Below are 19461 nucleotides of genomic sequence, written 5' to 3'. Positions count from 1 at the left end.
GTTTTTAAAATCATTAATGTCACTGCAGTAGGTCTGATTTTATTCGTTGTTCCAACAGTTAAATAAACTTCAGAATGTTACCCCAGTCATATTCAGTGCATTATTTGAACTTATGTCATTAAGAAATAAATCTGAAAAAGTTTAAAGACATTTTTTGTTTTGCAACATTCATATGTTGGAAATTTTTTTTACAATGTGATTGTTTGTAGCAATTTGAATTAAGAGACAACCAGCATAAATTTATGAAAGATAAATTATGTTTGTTTAACTTTATTGAAGTAATAATGAAGGTTTTTGAGGGTGGTTTGATATTGTGTATATGAATTTTCAGACTGCTTCCGATGAAGTATCACTTCATAGACTTGAACAGATTTGAAGCACATGGCATTACAGGGCAGTGACCAATTTTATATGAAATTTAGTAAGGGGACTGAAAGCAGAGTGAATCATTGCCTTTCAGACTGGAAGTAAGCACTGTCTGCAGCCGAAGTATTGTAGTCAGTTCTGGTCAAACACTTTAGGAAGATTGTCAAGGCCTTAGAAATGATGTAGAAGAAGTTGTGCCAGAATGGGACCAGTAATGAGGGATTTCAGTTGTGTAGAGATACAAGAGAATCTTGAATTGTTTTCCATGAAGCAGAACTAGGCAATGGGAGAATGGAGAATTGTTCAAAATCATGTTGCATTTTGATAAAATGCATATAGAGAAACTATTTCCATTAGCAAAAATGTCAATAACCAGAAGACATAGTCTAAAGCATCAGAGGTGACAGGATTTAAAAAAAATCCATATCATTAAACCATGCAATATATAGAAGGGTGGCAGATGCAAATTAATAATACATTTTGAAAAGGGAATTGAATAAACATTTCAAATTCAAGCATTGCATTTACAGAGCTCTGGGGTGAAAGGGGAAGGAAGGGACTAATTAGAGAGATCTTCTAAAGAACCTATGGACTGAAAGGTATACTACAACGGAAGAATAGTATTACTAATTTCTATATTCTACACTAACCAAACTGTTTGCAAGCTCGGTCTCATGGGGTTCTGCAGGAATTGTATTTGGGATTTAGCTTTTATAATCTATATTGATGAAGGAACAGCATGCAAGGTCACTTTGTAAGATACGTAACAGTAAGGGCACAAAGAGGCTGCAGAGGAATTATAGATAGCTAGGGTGAGTGAGCAAGAATATGGCAGATGGAATATAAAATGGCAAAATCTAAGTTACATAGGAAAAGAAAAGCAAAATATTTTTGAATAATCAAAGAATGGAAAATGTTTGTATTCAGAGGTACAGTGGTGTCACAATGTAAGCATGTTGGTACAGCAAGCAATTAGGAAGGCAAATGACATTTATTCCAATCCTTTTGTAATGAAAGATAACAATTCTTTCCACATTATGCATATATGGGCGTTGGTGAGGCCGTATCTAGAATACCTTGTAGTTTTGGTCCCTTAACCTAAGGAGGCCATATTTGGCCTAGAGAGGGTGCATCAAGGTTCCATTTCTCTGCTTTCTAACAAAGGAGGAAAAAGCATTGTGATGTTTTCGATGAAGAAATCTCTCCAGTCTCTTACTGCACACCTGTTTGGCTCCAGTACTTGTATGAACCTTTAGTCTAGTTATCCCCTCGCATTGACTCCTACTGGACAGAAAGGCAAAGTGTATGGTAAGTTTAAGTAGTTGTGTCAACCTTTGGGAGGTATGCTCATGACATGATCAGCGTATCATTGTGTGTGAACTAAAGGTATAAAGATCACATGCTCCACCTTTAACGTGGTTCACTTGCTTCATGGAAGCATGCTCCTCTGTACGATTTCATAGCACTTATGTGCCTGTGAATGTAATATGTATATAGTAGGAAATTTAAATATGGCATTACCTATGCCTAAATTCTTTGGCTACAAAGGATAACATTGCTTCTTCAGGTAAAGACACCCTGCTGGTGCCAAAACCCACATTGTAGGCCTGATGGACTGTGGGCTGGTATGTGATCTGTATTGATAGCTTTGTACTCCTGGAACAAGGATGCTGCTATCTATGTTTGAGACTGGAATACAGGTATTGCCTTGTGCAGCCTTGATCTGCAGTCTGTTAGCGGGCTGCAGCAATAGCAACTATCAAATCCTTTGAAGAGAATGGAAGCTATGATAGTTGGATTGTTCAGTTTGTTAACTAAAGCCTCAAATGTCAAGATCAGACCTTGCATCTAGGTGGAAGCTTTAACTGGTGCATTAATTCTCACATAATTTTGCCTGCACAATGTTGGTGCTGACCATTATAGCTACTTCAATGTTGTACCAGTTTATGTTTGAGTTTTAGATGGCTTTTCTGGAGAGATATGCTGGCTTGCTCCATATCCTTAAAATCTCCCTGATTTCTGCAACTGGCTTGTAATGCTGGAGGGCTCGTCTGGCCTTACTGTTTGGAATATGATTATGCATGTCTCTAGTTGAGAGTTGGATGATTCTGACTCTGCCTGGAAGTAGCTCATCTTTTCCTTTTTTGTTTCTTCTACCTCCAGTGTGATGGGTTTCAGCCATCGAGGTATACCTTTGTGAATAAAAAGCAGTCAGTTAGAATTTGTGACATTGTCCATCCTGAAGTAATTCATAGTGAAGGAGATAGTAAATCTGGATCTCCCACCAATGCATTTAGAAATAAAAAGTGAACATCACCCTTCCCTGTATTCAGTCCACCTCTCAATTTCACCTGCACTCTGATCAGATTGTTGTAGCAGTTCAAGCAAGGTTTCCTCTGCTTGCGGTATCAGGGAGCAGAGGTTTGAGACTTAATCTCCTGGTGTTGTGGACCAACTTGTCTTGTAAAGACAAAAATGGAGATCACTTCGATTTGAAGTCATTGATTGTATGCTACAATTGAACAGCAACTTGTTTGCATATTTCCAGGGAATGTTGCTCAGAAACTGGAGATTCTTGAACAAATAGCCATTGTGAATGCATATTGTTGGTGTACTTGGGCCAAAGAGTGGTTCATTGTTTACTCTCTTGTACTTTCAGAATCTGTAACATGTCTGCTTTAGCCAGCATTACTGTACTGTTGTTTTTCTTTCTGTCCAATTGTTAGAACTTGACAGATTCTAGCAGACAAAGAACGGGGTCACTTGGTGGTGAAGTTGCAACTACAAGAAAAACCAAAAGAAAGGCTCCCCTGCCTCCAACTAAAATAGGAGATCAAAATCCCCAAGATAATAAATCAGGTGATCATATTTATTTTTACTTATTTTTCAGTAAGAATGTTAATTTGAGTAATACAGTAGAAGTTAATTAATTTGGTCGTGCTATAATTTTACTATTCCAATGTTCCATGTTAAATAATTGCAAATAAGGGGAAAAATTTATATTTCTAAATTCTGTAGCTTCAGCTTTTTTGATGAAAGTACATGTACGCTGAAAAAATGTTTCATTTTTGTTACAAAAGACAATGAGCTACTTTCCAATCTTTTTTTGTTTTAATGCTGCTTTAATTAAGAGTATATACCATGATATTAACATTCCATTTAGCTCAGCTTTCCAAACCAAAATGTTGATGTATACAAGATCAGAATTCAGTTTGAAATACTGCTGCATGTAACTTCCAAGATAAGAGCTGTTGTGTAATATTTTGCCATAGATGGAAATTTATTTTACAAACAGGAAACATAAAATAGAAAGTATGAATAAGTTAGGCATTTTCACATTGGCAGCCTGTAACTTGCTGAGCATAGCAAAGATCAATTGTGGGATCTAAGCTGTGTATAGTTTATATTAATAGGTGAGGGAACAAGAGTAATCAACTAAAGTTTCCTGACATTACAAGTTTATATGAGAATGTAAGCAGAGATGACACAGTATGCTGCAGACAGATAAAGACTTGCTCGCTGAATAAGCAACAGGGTGGAAGATGAAGTATAATGGGAAGGGGAAAGCAGAATAAGTTTTAAAATTTAATGAAACTTTTACACGTTGGTATACATAGAAGCTTGACTGCACTAGTACAAAGAACACAAAGTTATAACATAGGTGTTAAAACCATTAGAAATCCAAATGGCGTGTTGGCTTTAATTATGAATAGACTGGAATATAAAAATAAGGAAGCCTTGCTACATTGGTGAGACTGTACACATCACTCAAATGCAATGTGGTCTCCATCTGGAAGGCAGGATATACTTGCCATTGTAGTTTCCAGCAGTTCATAATAACTGTGTCATGAATGACAGGGTTATCCTTAATGAAAAGCTAAGAAAATTGGACATTTACATCTCTCTGGAGTTTAAAGTGCCACAGGGTTTGATGGGGTTCACATAAAGATATCATTTTCCCATGCTGAGGAATGTGGAACATGGGATCACTCTCTCAAGATAAGGGGTGAATTATTTAAGTCTGAAATGAGGAGACATTTCTTCATTTAGTGTGCTGCCAGTCTTTGGAATTCTCTACCCCACGACATTGTGGACTGTATTCAAGGCTGCAAAAGGTAGATTTTCAATTCTTCATGCAAAATGCAATAAGTTGGATGATCAGTCAAGATTATATTGAATGGTGGAGCAGACATGAGTGATTGTATGGACTACTTCTGCTCTTTTTTAAAAAGAAATAACTTATATTTCAGTCATGGGAGCTTGTCATGATATTTTATTGTTTCACAGATTTATACTTCATTACTTTATATGCACTTGGGAGAATATGTTCTACGCTAGAACTCATCACACAATCAAAATAAAGTACCTGGAATTTGTCTATAGTACCACCTTAAATTCTCAATAGTCTACTGATTTGTGACATGATACTATCTGTAAGTTAACTTGGATCTGCACATCTAGATAGAAGGAAATTATAATTTGACACAATGCCTTAAATGAAGGAATTTTTTTAACTGTTTTTCATGTCAATCATAAATTCAAAAGGCCTGTTTCAACACCAGAGTTAGTGAGCAGTAAAGTTCCAATGCGTCACCAATGCAAGGCGAGGGTGAATCAAGTCCAAAGTCCTTTTAGTGTGATTCCACTTGATTACATCAAGAAATGAGTATCCTGCCCATTTCCATAGTGCATTTTCTGGCTACCTCTTAAAACAAAATTGGATTTCCTTCTGCCTGATTAACATGTTAAACTGCTACAGAAAGAAGATAAATGACAGAATTGATGCCAAGTTCTCAAGTTGACTCAGTTAAAAGGTTAAATCTAGTTCCAGCTGCCCTCTTGAGGTGGCCTAAAGTACTCCATGACACTATTCCAAAGTAGTGAGAATTCTCCCAATATTAGGATCAATATTTAACCATAAACTGCAACCATGAAAATCATATTACTAGGTCAAACATTTCAATGTGGTTTTGCACGAGCACGCAGTAAATACATTGCTACTACATTATAATACCATAATACATTAAGCTTCAATCTGCAATTTGAGAGGGAGAGGCTAGAGTCGGAAGTGACAGTACTTCTGTTGAATAAAGGGAACTATGGAGCTATGAGGGAGGAGCTGGCCAAAGTTCAATGGTGCAATACCTTAGCAGGGATGACAGTGGAGGAACAATGGCAGATATTACTGTGTACAATGCAGAAGTTGCAGGATCAGTTCATTCCTAAAAGGAAGAAAGATCCCAGGAGAAGGCATGGGCGGCCGTGACTGTCAAGGGAAGTTAAGAAACATATAAAGTTAAAAGCGGAAAAAGTATAACATAGCAAAGATAAGTGGGAAAACTGAGGACTGGGAAGCTTTTAAAGAGCAACAGAGGATTACTAAGAAGGAAATACGCAGAGGAAAAATGAGGTACGAAGGTAAACTGGCCAATAATATAAAGGAGGATAGTAAAAGCTTTTTTAAGTATGTGCAAGGCAAAAAAATGGTTAGGACTAAAATTGGGCCCTTGAAGACAGAAACAGGGGAATATATTACGGGGAACAAAGAAATGGCAGAAGAATTAAATGGGTACTTCAGATCTGTGTTCACTGGGGAAGACATAAGCAATCTCCCTGAGGTAACAGTGGCTGAAGGACCTGATCTGAAGGGAATTTATATTTGCCAGGAATTGGTGTTGGAGAGACTGTTAGGTCTGAAGGTTGACAAGTCTCCGGGGCCTGATGGTTTACATCCCAGGATACTGAAGGAGGTGGCTCGGGAAATCGTGGCTGCGTTGGTGATTATTTTCCAGAGTTCGATAGATTCGGGATCGGTTCCTGAGGATTGGAGGGTGGATAATGTTATACCACTTTTTAAGAAAGGTGGGAGAGAGAAAGCAGGAAATTATAGACCAGTTAGTCTGACCTCAGTGGTGGGAAAGATGCTGGAGTCTATTATAAAGGATGAAATTATGGCACATCTGGAAAGTAGTAACAGGATAGGACAGAGTCAGCATGGATTTATGAAGGGGAAATCATGCTTGACTAATCTTCTGGAATTTTTTGAGGATGTAAGTCTGTAGATGTAGTGTACCTGGACTTTCAGAAAGCTTTTGATAAAGTCCCACATAGGAGGTTATTGAGTAAAATTAGGGCGCATGGTATTGGGGGCAAAGTACTAGATTGGATTGAAAATTGTTTGGCTGATAGGAAACAAAGTGTAGTGATAAAGGGCTCCATTTCGGAATGCAGGCAGTGACCAGTGGGGTACCGCAGGGATCCGTGCTGGGACCGCAGCTTTTTACAATATATGTTAATGATATAGAAGATGGTATCAGCAATAACATTAGCAAATTTGCTGATGATACTAAGCTGGGTGGCAGGGTGAAATGTGATGTGGATGTTAGGAGATTACAGGGTGACCTGGACAAGTTAGGTGAGTGGGCAGATGCATGGCAGATGCAGTTTAATGTGGATAAATGTATGGTTATCCACTTTGGTGGCAAGAACAGGAAGGCAGATTACTACCTCAATGGAATCAATTCAGGTAAAGGGGCAGTACAGAGAGATCTGGGTGTTCTTGTACACCCAGTCAATGAAGGCAAGCATGCAGGTACAGCAGGTAGTGAAGAAGGCTAATCGCGTGCTGGCCTTCATAACAAGAGGAATTGAGTATAGAAGCAAAGAGGTGCTTCTGCAGCTGTACAGGGCCCTGGTGAGACCACACCTGGAGTACTGTGTGCAGTTCTGGTCTCCAAATTTGAGGAAAGACATTCTGGCTATTAAGGGAGTGCAGCGTAGGTCCACTAGGTCAATTCCTGGAATGGTGAGATTACCTTACACTGAAAGACTGGAGCGACTGGGCTTGTATACCCTTGTGTTTAGAAGACTGAGAGGGGATCTGATTGAGACATATAAGACTATGAAAAGATTGGACACTCTGGCAGCAGGAAACATGTTTCCGCTGATGGGTGAGTGCCGAACCAGAGGACACAGCTTAAAAATAGGGGGTAGATCATTTAGGACAGGGATGAGGAGAAACTTCTTCACCCAGAGAGTGGTGGCTGTGTGGAATGCTCTGCCCCAAAGGGCAGTGGAGGCCCAGTCTCTGGATTCATTTAAGAAAGAGTTGGATAGAGCTCTCAAAGATAGTGGAATCAAGAGTTATGGAGATAAGGCAGGAAGAGGATACTGATTAGGAATGATCAGCCATGATCATATTGAATGGCGGTGCAGGCTCGAAGGGCTGAATGGCCTACTCCTGCACCTATTGTCTATTGGCTACATTTATTTATCAAAATATTGACTGTATTTGAAAAACAATCAATTGGCTATCGAGTGTTTTGCAACATTCTGAAGATATGAAATGCACTGTATAAAATTATTTTCCTGTTGTTCTGACCTCAGACAGTGCCATCTGCTGACATAATGGAAGAATGCAGCAACTTGGTATAAGCTTGTCTTTAAGGACAATGTAATGCAACATTGCCAAGCATCATGTTGATATGTTAAGTTGTCGTCTGAATTTTGAGAGACATAAGAAACTGATGTATCTTCAAAACTCTTTATCCATCATGCTTATCCCTGTCAGAGGCAAAGAAAATTGGCAAACTCAAAGGGAATAAATTTGGAAAAACATCTTTTATGACCCAAAGCTGATCAAAAAGGAATTCCAAAAATAACACTGTTACCACCATGATGCATGGGGACACCTCCCACTATGTATGTGGCTTTTCAAAACATTCTGCAATTTCTATATGAAAGAACTGAAACCAACATGTTCATTTTGAAAGATGAGGGACTTAACAAACAATCCAGGTCTTTTTCAATATATAATTTCAGTTACATCACACTGAACTTTTGCTAAATTCTGTGTCTTACGATCTTATACTCCACAACCAGCACTCCAAAAGCTAGTGCTTCCAAATAACCTGGTGTTGTTTGATTTTTAACTTCAAAAAATAAGGGTGACTTTGTGTTACCTCACCCAGAGCATAGTATGGAATAATATCAGCCATGTACAGCAACTTTCCCAGTTCTCTTTTATGCATTTGCAGTAATTCCATACTTACTGCACAAGCACTTATTCCAAAGGTCATTGATCTTCTATACAAAAAATCCCCACAATATCTATTGTAGTTCTGTATGTACATACCTTAAATGCATATCCCTTATTTTACCAAATTTTCTCATTCACCTATTCTGTTCAGATGCAAGCATTTTAGCTCTACCATAATTTAAGTCCTTCGATGAAATCTCTCCAAAGCATTGAATGAAAAGACCAACCTCTTTGAAACTTTCGCTGTAACTGTGTGTTTTAAACTAGTTATTAATTTAACATCCTTTCTCTGGAAGTTTCATCGTATGAGGGGAGAAAGTGAGGTCTGCAGATGCTGGAGATCAGAGATGGAAATGTGTTGCTGGAAAAGCGCAGCAGGTCAGGCAGCATCTAGGGAACAGGAGAATCGACGTTTCGGGCATTAGCCTTATTTTACCAAAATAAGGCTCCATTCCTCCATTCCTGAAGAGGGGCTAATGCCCGAAACGTCGATTCTCCTGTTCCCTAGATGCTGCCTGACCTGCTGCGCTTTTCCAGCAACACATTTCCATCTCATCGTATGAGGGAACAAGAACTGGTAAAATATTCTAAAGGGTGCCCAAACAAGGCCTTGTATGATGACACTGTTACTTTCTTTGTAGTTGTCTTAGTTAAATGCCTGATCTATTAGCTTTCACTACAACCGGTCTACATTGTTTATGAACTTTTAAAAATGGGCGTCTATAAAACTTTGATCTCTTTACCTCTCATTAGAATTCAACTCCGAATGCATGGCATCAAGATTAGAGTGGTGCTGGAAAAGCACAGCAGGTCAGGCAGAGTCTGAGGAGCAGGAAAATCGACATTTCGGGCAAAAGCCCTCCGTTCCTGATGAAGGGCTTTTGCCCGAAATGTCGATTTTCCTGCTCCTCAGATGCTGGCTGACCTGCTGTGCTTTTCCAGCACCACTCTGATCTTGACTCCAATCTCCAGCATCTGCATTTTGCCTCAGAATGCTTGGCACTAACTCAACTTCATCTGTGTTGAATGTTATCTTTCAAACTAATTAAATAGAACCTACTTTATCTGGATGAATATCCAGCTAGTATGGAGTTTTATAGAATATAGAACACTACAGCGCAGTACAGGCCTTTGGACCTCGATGTTGCGCCGACCTGTGAAACCAGTCTGAAGCCCATCTAACCTACACTATTCCATTCTTGTACATATGCCTATCCAACGACCATTTAAACGCCCTTAAAATTGGCAGGTCTACTACTGTTGCAGGCAGTGAGTTCCACGCCCCTATACTCTGAGTAAAGAAACTGCCTCTGACATCTATCCTATATCTATCACACCTCAATTTAAAGTTATGTTCCCTCGTGCTAGCCATCAACGTCCAAGGAAAATGGCTCTCCCTGTCCACCCTATCTAACCCTCCGATTATCTTCTATGTCTCCATTAAGTCACCTCTCAACCTCCTTCTCTCTAACGAAAACAGCCTCAAGTCCCTCAGCCTTTCCTATAAGACCTTCCCTCTATATCAGACAACATCCTGGTAAATCTCCTCTAAACCCTTTCCAAAGTTTCCACATCCTTCCTACAATGTGGTGACCAGAACTGTACTCAATACTCCAAGTGTGACCGCACCAGAATTTTGTACAGCTGCAGCATGACCTCATGGTTCTGAAACTCAATCCCTCTACTATTAAAAGCTAACACACTGTATGCCTTCTTAACTATTCTATCAACCTAGGTGGCAACTTTAGGGATCTATGTACCTGGACACCAAGAAATCTCTGCTCATCTACACTACCAAGAATCTTAGCATTAGCCCAGTACTCTGCATTCCTGTTACTCTTTGCAAAAGTGAGTCACCTTGCATTTTTCTGTATTAAACTCCATTTGCCACTTCTCAGCCCAGCTCTGCACTTATCTATGTCCCTCTGTAACCTACAACATCTTTCGTCACTATCCACAACTCTGCCAACCTTAGTGTCATGAGCAAAAAGAAACCAATCTATGGAAAACAATTCAAAAAATACATCTGTATTCCTTTCGCTCTGTCTAGGCAGAAACTTCCTTTATATCTGCTGACTCAGCATGAGCAGAATGTTGCTAGCCTGTAAACGTTGTACCATGCCAATATCTGAACTGGTTGCTGAGCGTGTGTGATCTAGTGATCGTGCATCTGTATCAGTGATATGGTCTCCCTTTCTCCCTGAGGTTTGGGTTTTAAAGCAAGGATTCTGTGGTCATACTTTTCTATATCTTGCACATCATATCAGATAGAAGGATGAGGGTGTGATGCAAATTCAGAAGAGGCTTTCATTGGAGTGCTGTATGACATGAAGTGGTGCTGGTTCTGTCGTAGCTGAAACCATGATGTGCACTATTATCTCCTCTATCAGGCTCCAACAAGTGGTTATCGCTATCAAGATGTCAGTGATTGTGTTGCACTGTATTTGGTTTATGTGCATGCCATAGTTAAAATAGTTAGATATGTGAAGGTAGTGAGAGTTGAATGTGAGGCTGGCATCATTGGAAGGTTTGTGAGCATTAAGTTGGAGTATCAGAATGTCAGGTACTGAACTCCTGAACAAATCCCACACTTGAGTCATGAAACTATGATATAGTGCAGAGTAGATATGAGATGTTCTGTATAGATGCAATCATTGCCTTGACCACACATAGAAGCTGATTACATTTTTCTAGCACCGCTGCCTAGTCTTCAGGGTCCATCACCCTGGAATTTACTGCCTAAGCCACGTGCCATCATTCCCTTTTTATATTTAATAGTTCTCATTTGTTTAAACTAATTTGAAACTGATTTCATCAGAAGCAGACTGAATTGCTTATTTAAAAAAAGTATGAAGACCTTGGTGGTTTAATAATTTGCATCTGATATGGCTTTATCAAACATTTAAAGAAATACTGTAAATTTAGATTAATGTGATGCATCTATTTTCATATCCTTTCTTTATATGAGAAAGGTGTACTTATTTTAAGCAAGTCAAGTTATTCAAAATCTATATTTGTTCTGATTGAAGCATTTGTGTTGGGGATTGAGATACTAATCCTTTGAGCTCTTGTAAGAATTCCAGAGTAATCATTGGCAAGGCACATGTGCTTTCGAGGTAATTAAGATTTTAATCAAGGTAACATAAATGGAAAAGTGATATTTCTGTCTTTACAATATTGTAATTTGTTCTGCCAGATTTTAATCAAGGATCGGTGGATTTATGCCCAAGTCCTGATGCTGCAGATAAGGCTTCTGCTAACAAAATACCAGATACCTCAGCTGATGGTCAAGGTAAAAATGTTTCTCACTTATCAGCAATTATTTCCTCCTGGCCAAGAAACATGCATGTATGATTTGCTTAAAAAAAATCAATTTGGCTGTTTAAAAACAAAAGTTTTTTTTAACGCAAAACTCTAAAATAAGTTGGTATGACTTTTGAAAACCATATACAATATACAGTAAGAATACTTTACTTTTAAAAAGGCCATTTGATTCAGTAAATAGTTTAAGAAAAAGGCTGTTTTATATGGTTTCTTTCAAACCTTGGGACATGTCAAGGCATTTTATGGCCATTAAAGTATTTTTTGAAGGACATTCACTGTTGTAATTTTACACGTAATTTCCAAAAAAAAATCTAAGTCAATTTGGAATGAGATGGCAAATTAATTTTGGGCTATAGTGTTAACTAGTAATGGCAAATTGACCTTCAATCCACATTTGATAAATGTAAAAGAAATCGGGCACAATGTGAAATGTGTCAATTCATGACCACTTGATTACTACTTTTGTCGAAAATAATATTTTGCCTGTATAACTGCTCTTCTCTATCTGATATAAATTAATATTATTGTGTTTGAAATGTGGCTGCTCAAAAACTTGTGATGACTTTTACTTTCATGCATGAATGTGTATGTGGCTCTTAAAAAGAAAAATAAATGAGTAAACATCATCTTGTTAAAAACATAAGACCATAACAAATAGGAACAGGAGTAGGTTGTTCAGCCCCTTGAGACTATTCATGATTCAATAGGATCATAGCTGATCCAACACTCAGCATGTTCACTTTCCTGCCCTGTCCCCATAACTCATGATCCTCCTACTGATCAAGAATCTATCACAGCCTTAAATACACACAATAACCCGGCCCCTGCAGCTCTCTGTGGTAAAGTGTTCCAAAGATTCTCAACCCTTTGAGTCAAGAAACTCCTCCTCAACTCAGTTTTAAATTGGTGCCTCTTTATTCTAAGTCCATGCTTTCAAGTCCTGGACACTCCCATGAGAGGAATAATCTCAGCGTTTGACCTGTCATGTTGCTTAAGAATCTGATATGTTTCATTCTTCTAAACTCCAGTGAGTAGAGTCCCAAACTGTTGAAAACATTTAATTTTAAAATGAACGAGAAATGATCGTTTGATCCTGGTCTTAATAGAACGATAGCAATTCCTTCAGTCTTGAGATATGGACTGAGTAAACAAAGTAACAAGTTAAATATTGCTGCAAATTGCAATTTTATCCCTACCACCATCCCTCGCATTCTCTCACCTCTTGCCTGCACCTTGCCATCAGTTATTGTCTTGCATTCTTTCAATGCCTTATTCCGTCTTCTCCCTCTCTTTTCCCGTCGGTACCTGATGAACATACCTTAGCAATTAAGATTCTCCAGGTTTCTTGAATTTCAACAGCTTCTCAAGATTCAGCCTTTCAAAAGTAAGTGTCATGTTTTTTAAGTCACATTTCTCTATCTACCTTACATTGAAATTATTTTGCTTCCATCTGCCCTACTGTAATATGCCACTTATTTTACTATGGGCAGAATTTTGATGTGTCCTATTATTTAAGCCATCGGAAAATATGATGAACGATTTGAGGCCATAGCATAAATCACTGCAGATAAGATCGTATCTTGGCTTTCACCCTATTCTCTAGTGCCCACCCAGTCACCTCCCCACCCCCACCCTCCCCCAACCGCAGTTATCCTTAACTCACTTATCAACCAAAAAATTCTCTAAGTTGGACTTGAATGTATTCCACGAGCCAGTCTCCAATATTTGTTGGGGAAGAGAATTACAAAGATGAACACCTTTTGAGGGAGAAATTCTTCCTCATTTCATTCCTTAATGGGAGACCCCTTAATTTGAAATGATGTCCCCTAGTTCTAGAATTCCCCCCTGAGGACGAAACATCTTCCAGGCATCACCTCTGTCATACCTCCTTAAAAGCTCATGTTTTAATAAGATGACCTATCTTTTTTTCTAAACGTTTATGGGTCCACCTTGTTCAATCATTTGTTTTTAAGACAAACCCCCTCATCCTAAGAATATGCTTAGTGAGCTTCCTCTGAACTGCTTCCATGCAAGTATGTCCCAACTTAAGAAAGATGCACAAAACTGTATCTAGTCCTCTAATATGGTCTCACCAGCAGCATGTATAGTAAATAGTTAAGGCCCAGCATTGAGCTCTGTGGCACTCCAATGGTTATAATTTGACAAACTTAAAATGACCTCTCACAATAGGTCTTATCTGGTGCACTTAGCTTTTATATGGCACCTTATCAAATGCCTTTTGGAAATCTTTTGGTTCCTCTTTACTCTGCCTGATACGTGCTGAAAAATCTCTAATATATTTGACAAATATGTTTTCCTTTTCACCAACCATGTCAACTCTTCGTAAATGACCCTCCATTATCTCTTTAGAGGAAAGCATTTTCTAATTTTCTACCATTTTCCAATGAGAGACGTTAGACTAACTGACATTTCTTTAGTTCCCGACTTTGTCTCCATTCTTCTAATTTTTACAAACTGCTGGACTCTTTCTGGCATTGAGGAACGTTTAGAAGCTTTAACATTTTTTGTGAAGATCTGTAGCTTGGGTGCTGGTAGATTCGATGACCAACAGTCGGACCAACAGTGAATCTAACATTTACAAATATACAATAAATGCATTCACTGAAAATGCACCCTCTGACATGCTAAGATTTAGAGCTTTGGGTCCAGGGGACTTGCCTGTTCAAAATTCTGTTAATTTTCCCCTCTTTTTGTTTCAAATTATTCTCTTCCTTTTGGCTGCTTGATATTTTTAAATATATAAATGTTGATATGCTGTTTTTATCTTCCAGTCTGAAAATGGATACAAAATACTTACTCAAGTCCTCTGCTATTTCCTTGTTTCCTATTATTAATTTCCTAATCTCGTCCTCTAATGGATCATTGTTAATTCTGGTGATTTTAGTTCAGTTTTATACTCGCAGATCATTTTTACTGTTTGTTTTTATGTTCCTTGCTAGTTTTCCCCAAATATAATTAATTGCTGTTTATTTCAGTTTAGTCCTCTTTTTACATTTTAGATTTAAATTACTTACAGTGTGGAAACAGGCCCTTTGGCCCAACAAGTCCACACCGACCCGCCGAAGCATAACCCACCCAGACCCATTCCCCTACATTTACCCCTTCACCTAACACTACGGGCAACTTAGCATGGCCAATTCACCTAACCTGCACATTTTTGGATTGTGGGAGGAAACCGGAACACCTAGAGGAAACCCATGCAGACACTGGGAGAATGTGCAAACTCCACACAGAGTTGCCTGAGGCGGGAACTGAACCCGAGTCTCTGGCGCTGTGAGGCAGCAGTGCCACCGTGTGCCACCGTGCTTGCTGCTTTTTAAAACTTGCTTCATTTTCTTGTCTATCATTAATCTTCACAGCATTTCCACACCTTTTATTTTCAGTTTGCAATGCCAGTTAGCCATGTATAAAACATCTACTTAAGTCTCTAATACCTTTTGTCTACAAACTTCCTTTTAACTTATGTACTCAGTCCACTTTAACCAACTTATCTTTGTACAGTGTACTTGCCTTTATTTCATGTTTAAAACACCAGTTATGGACCCCTACTTTTCATGTGGAACCATCTTAAATATTTTTGGATATCCATATAAATGATAGTTGATAAGTCAATGTTTAATAATACTACTGAAAACTCTTCAAAATATTAAGTCAGGTTTGTCAGACATGTGGGAGACTGGTTAGCAAGGTTAGATTCCATGGAATACAGAGAGAACTAGCCATTTGGATACAGAACTGGCTCAAAGGTAAAAGACAGAGGGTGGTGGTAGAGGGTTGTTTTTCAGACTGAAGGCTTATGACCAGTGGAGTGCCACAAGGATTGGTGCTGGATCCACTACTTTTCATCATTTATATAAATGATTTGGATGTGAGCATAAGAGGTATAGTTAGTAAGTTTACAGATGACACCAAAATTGGAGGTGTAGTGGACAGCGGAGAAAGTTATCTCAGATTATAACGAGATCTTGATCAGATGGGCCAGTGAGCTGAGAAGTGGCAGGTGGAGCTTAATTTAGATAAATGTGAGGTGCTGCATTTTGGGAAAGCAAATCTTAGCTGGACTTATACACTTAATGGTAAGGTCCTAGGGAGTGTTGCTGAACAAAGAGACCTTGAAGTGCTGGTTCATATCTCCTTGAAAGTGGAGTCGCAGGTAGATAGGATAGTGAAGAAAGCATTTGGTATGCTTTCCTTTATTAGTCAGAGTATTGAGTACAGGAGTTGGGAGGTCATGTTGCAGCTGTACAGGGCATTGGTTAAGCCACTTTTGGAATATTGCTTGCAATTCTGGTCTCCTTCCTATCGGAAAGATGTTGTGAAACTTGAAAGGGTTCAGAAAAGATTTACAAGGATGTTGCCAGGGTTGGAGGATTTGAGCTATAGGAAGAGGTTGAATAGGCTGGGGCTGTTTTCCCTGGAGCATTGGAGGCTGAAGGGTGACCTTACAGAAGTTTATAAAATTATTAGGGGCATGGATAGGATAAATAGACAAAGTCTTTTCCCTGGGGTGGGGGGAGTCCAAAACTAGAGGGCATAGATTTATGGTGAGAGGGGAAAGATATAAAAGAGACCTAAGGGGCAACTTTTTCACGCAGAGGGTGGTACATGTATGGAATGAGCTACCAGAGGAAGTGGTGGAGGCTAATACAATTGCATTTAAAAGACATTTGGATGGGTATATGAATAGGAAGGGTTTGGAGGGATGTGGGCCAGGTGCTGGCATTGTGTTGGGATATCTGGTTGACATGGATGAGTTGGACAGAAGGATCTGTTTCCGTGCCGTACATCTCTCTGACCTGCCATTTGAAAATCCTTCCCTTTTTCTGTCTTTTTTCTTGATTCCTATTTTCTTTTTGTACTGTATTTTAAGATGAGAGTAGAGCCAGTTAAGGACAAGATCATTTTAATCATATCCTTAAGGAAAGCTAATGTACCATGTTTTAGATTCAAAAGTTTAACACTTAAACTGTGTTAAATAATGACTTATACAACCAACTACTTAAAAATTATTATCTTGGAAAATTGTGTAAAGCCTTTGTCCAATCTGAATTCTAGATTGAATTTAAGCCGCTTAGCTCGTTTTGATTTGGGTTATTTTACTTACAAGCAATCATGAGAAGAAAATGTACTGCTTCAGCACTTGAATTCACATCTGCAAATTACAGTTTGGCCTCATAGATCACAATGAACTGCTTTTGTTGAAGTTACAACATTCTCATATAGAATGAAAGTGCATGCAGTCATCTATTTCAGTTTATTACAGATACTTCAGCAGACAGTTAAACTCCCTGAAATTAAACTGCAGATGCAGGGTATCTTTTTTCACAAAGTCTAGTGTAGCTTTTGTCTCTACTCTAAAGATCGACCTGCATTTAGCAAACTTGCTGAATTGATCATGCATTTGTTTAAAATGCACACAAGTTTACTGCATTTATACATTTGAACAAGAAAATATTTTGTTCTGCTTTTTAAGCTGTTGACAAAAACAACCTCTTTGTTTAATGTGGAAAATGTTCATCACAAGTAAATAGCAATCAGAATGCAATCACCTTCTTTCAAGAGCCTGCACTCCCATTGGCTCTAAAAAGTCTAATCACATTCCTGTATGTATTCCTCCCGATCCCACAAGAAACATTGTTTACCTCTTAAGAATACTTCGACCTTGTGGTTTCCTTCACGCTGCAAAATTTGAAATAATATCATTATTCAACTACTGGTATGTAGAAGTTGAAATTAAGTCTCTTGGGAAGAGATTTACTAATGACTGGCTACTCCCATTCAGCAATTATGCCCAGATTTATAAAAACAATTTCACACACTGGAAATAGTCTTAAGAGAGCAGCTCTTTTTAAAAAGAAAACACAGCTGAAATAATTGACCATTGTTTTTCTTGTCTACACATGTAAAAATTCAGCTCTACTGAGTGAATTGAATGGACTGTGACTATTTTGTGAACTGCATCATCTCCCTTCCTCATTTAATTCAGCAAACTTCTTTATTCTTGTCTTTTTCTTCAACTTAATTGAATATCTTCTGTTCCATTCCAACATTTCCTATTTCCATGCACTAAAGACAACTCTTGTTCTTTTGAATTAATTTTCTTAGGGAGATTTATCTCTTCAATATCCTAAAATGCTCTGATAATATTCTGAGTGCATTGAGTATGTATAAATCTGGGTTGGTATTTTTATTTTGATTAAGCTGTATAAAATGTATGTTGTGAAGAGTGGTGGAATGTTCACAGCTGAGCAGCTAATTAATTATGTGCTCGAAGCATTCCTGCCACTTGGACTGGTGTTAAATTGATTAACACCCGGGACTCTTAGTTAAATGATACAAACATGCAGCATTACTGCAAGATTTTATAGTCACAGGAGGTATACAACAGGTAAGTTTTATATTTGTTTGGAGAATTATGAGTGCAAAAGACTACAAATACCAAATGGAGTGGTAACTGGCCTGAAATTCCTTAATAGTGTCATGATATTTCTTGAAAATAACAATTATATCTATTCTTTTGGTAAGAGGGAGATCCAGAAGTACAAAACATAAAGGCTGTCAAGTTCTAGGAGGGCCAATTTTAACAGTGTCTGTTGTTAGGGTAACTGTAATGTTCTGAACAGGGCTATGTATACCAGAGAGATCGTGTCATCTGGGTCTTTAAACATCCGCACTGATAGTCAAACATCCAAGTTTCAGTGATAACGTGAAGCTCACAAACACCATCAATATTTTTCAAAGAGATGAATATGTGAAAGTCTCATTTCTGTAGAGCTCTGCATCTTGAATACTGAGGTTTTTTAGATATATTTACAAGCATATGATTTTTAATTTCCAACCCATTTATGCTCTCGATTGTGTTTGTTTCATTTGGCCTTTGTACAACTGATGGAAGAAAAGAAGTGATCAGAAACAGCACAATCATTCATGGAATTTACTGTAGTCCAAAAGCATATATAAATGGCCAGCTGAGAGGATGCTGTGAATGTGACTGAGAGAACAGGAGAGCATATAACCGCAAGATATAGGAGTAGAATTGGGCCATTTGGCCCATCAAGTCTGCTACATCATTTGATCAAAGTCGATATGTTTCTCAACACCATTCACATGCTGTCTCCCTATGACATTGATCCCCTTGCCAATCAAGAATCTAACTATCTGTCTTAAATATACTCAGTGATTTTGCCGAGACAGCCTTGTGTGGCAGCGGGTTCCATGGATTCACCACCTTCTGACTGAAGAAATTCTTCCTCCTCTCAGTTCTAGAGCATTGTATCTTCCCTCTAAAGCTGTGTCTTTGTGTCCTAGCCCCTCCTACCAGTGGAAAGATCTTCTCCATGTCCATTCTATCCAGTCCTCTCAGTACTCTGTAACTTTCAATGAGATTCCTCCTCATCCTTCCAAATTCCACTGAATACAGATCCAGAGTTCGTAACCACTCCTCATTTGACAAGCTGTTCATCTTTGGGATCACTCTTGTAAAACTCCTCTGGCTCCTTCCAAGGCCAGCACGTTCATCCTTAATGTAGGTGGGTGGGTTAGTAATTTAAAAAGTTGTGGATATTGTTGAAGCTTGTCAAAGGATACAGCGGGATATAGATCAGATGAACATATGGACTGAGAGGTACTGCACATTAGGAGAGCAAATGTTATAGAAAAATATGCAGTTACTAGCAGGACTCTGAACAGCTCTGACGTACCCAAGGATCTTG

General features: G+C 38.5%; 1 protein-coding gene across 3 annotated transcripts in view; it reads left to right on the top strand.

Moving 5' to 3' along the window:
- The window catches only part of cobll1b (cordon-bleu WH2 repeat protein-like 1b), a 161903-nt gene that overhangs the window by 124298 nt on the left and 18144 nt on the right, over positions 1 to 19461 (top strand). For all 3 annotated transcript variants that reach the window (XM_043693895.2, XM_087989101.1, XM_043693897.2), the window contains exons 8-9: positions 3093 to 3225; positions 11601 to 11696. In XM_043693895.2, coding sequence (XP_043549830.2) covers positions 3093 to 3225; positions 11601 to 11696 — 229 coding nt within the window. The remainder of the gene's footprint in view (positions 1 to 3092; positions 3226 to 11600; positions 11697 to 19461) is intronic.

Source organism: Chiloscyllium plagiosum, unplaced genomic scaffold, assembly GCF_037043375.1.
Source record: "Chiloscyllium plagiosum isolate Xiang-an unplaced genomic scaffold, Cpla_swu_hap1 HiC_scaffold_7, whole genome shotgun sequence".
Lineage (NCBI taxonomy): Eukaryota > Metazoa > Chordata > Chondrichthyes > Orectolobiformes > Hemiscylliidae > Chiloscyllium > Chiloscyllium plagiosum.
This window is presented reverse-complemented; position numbering and strand designations above follow the sequence as displayed.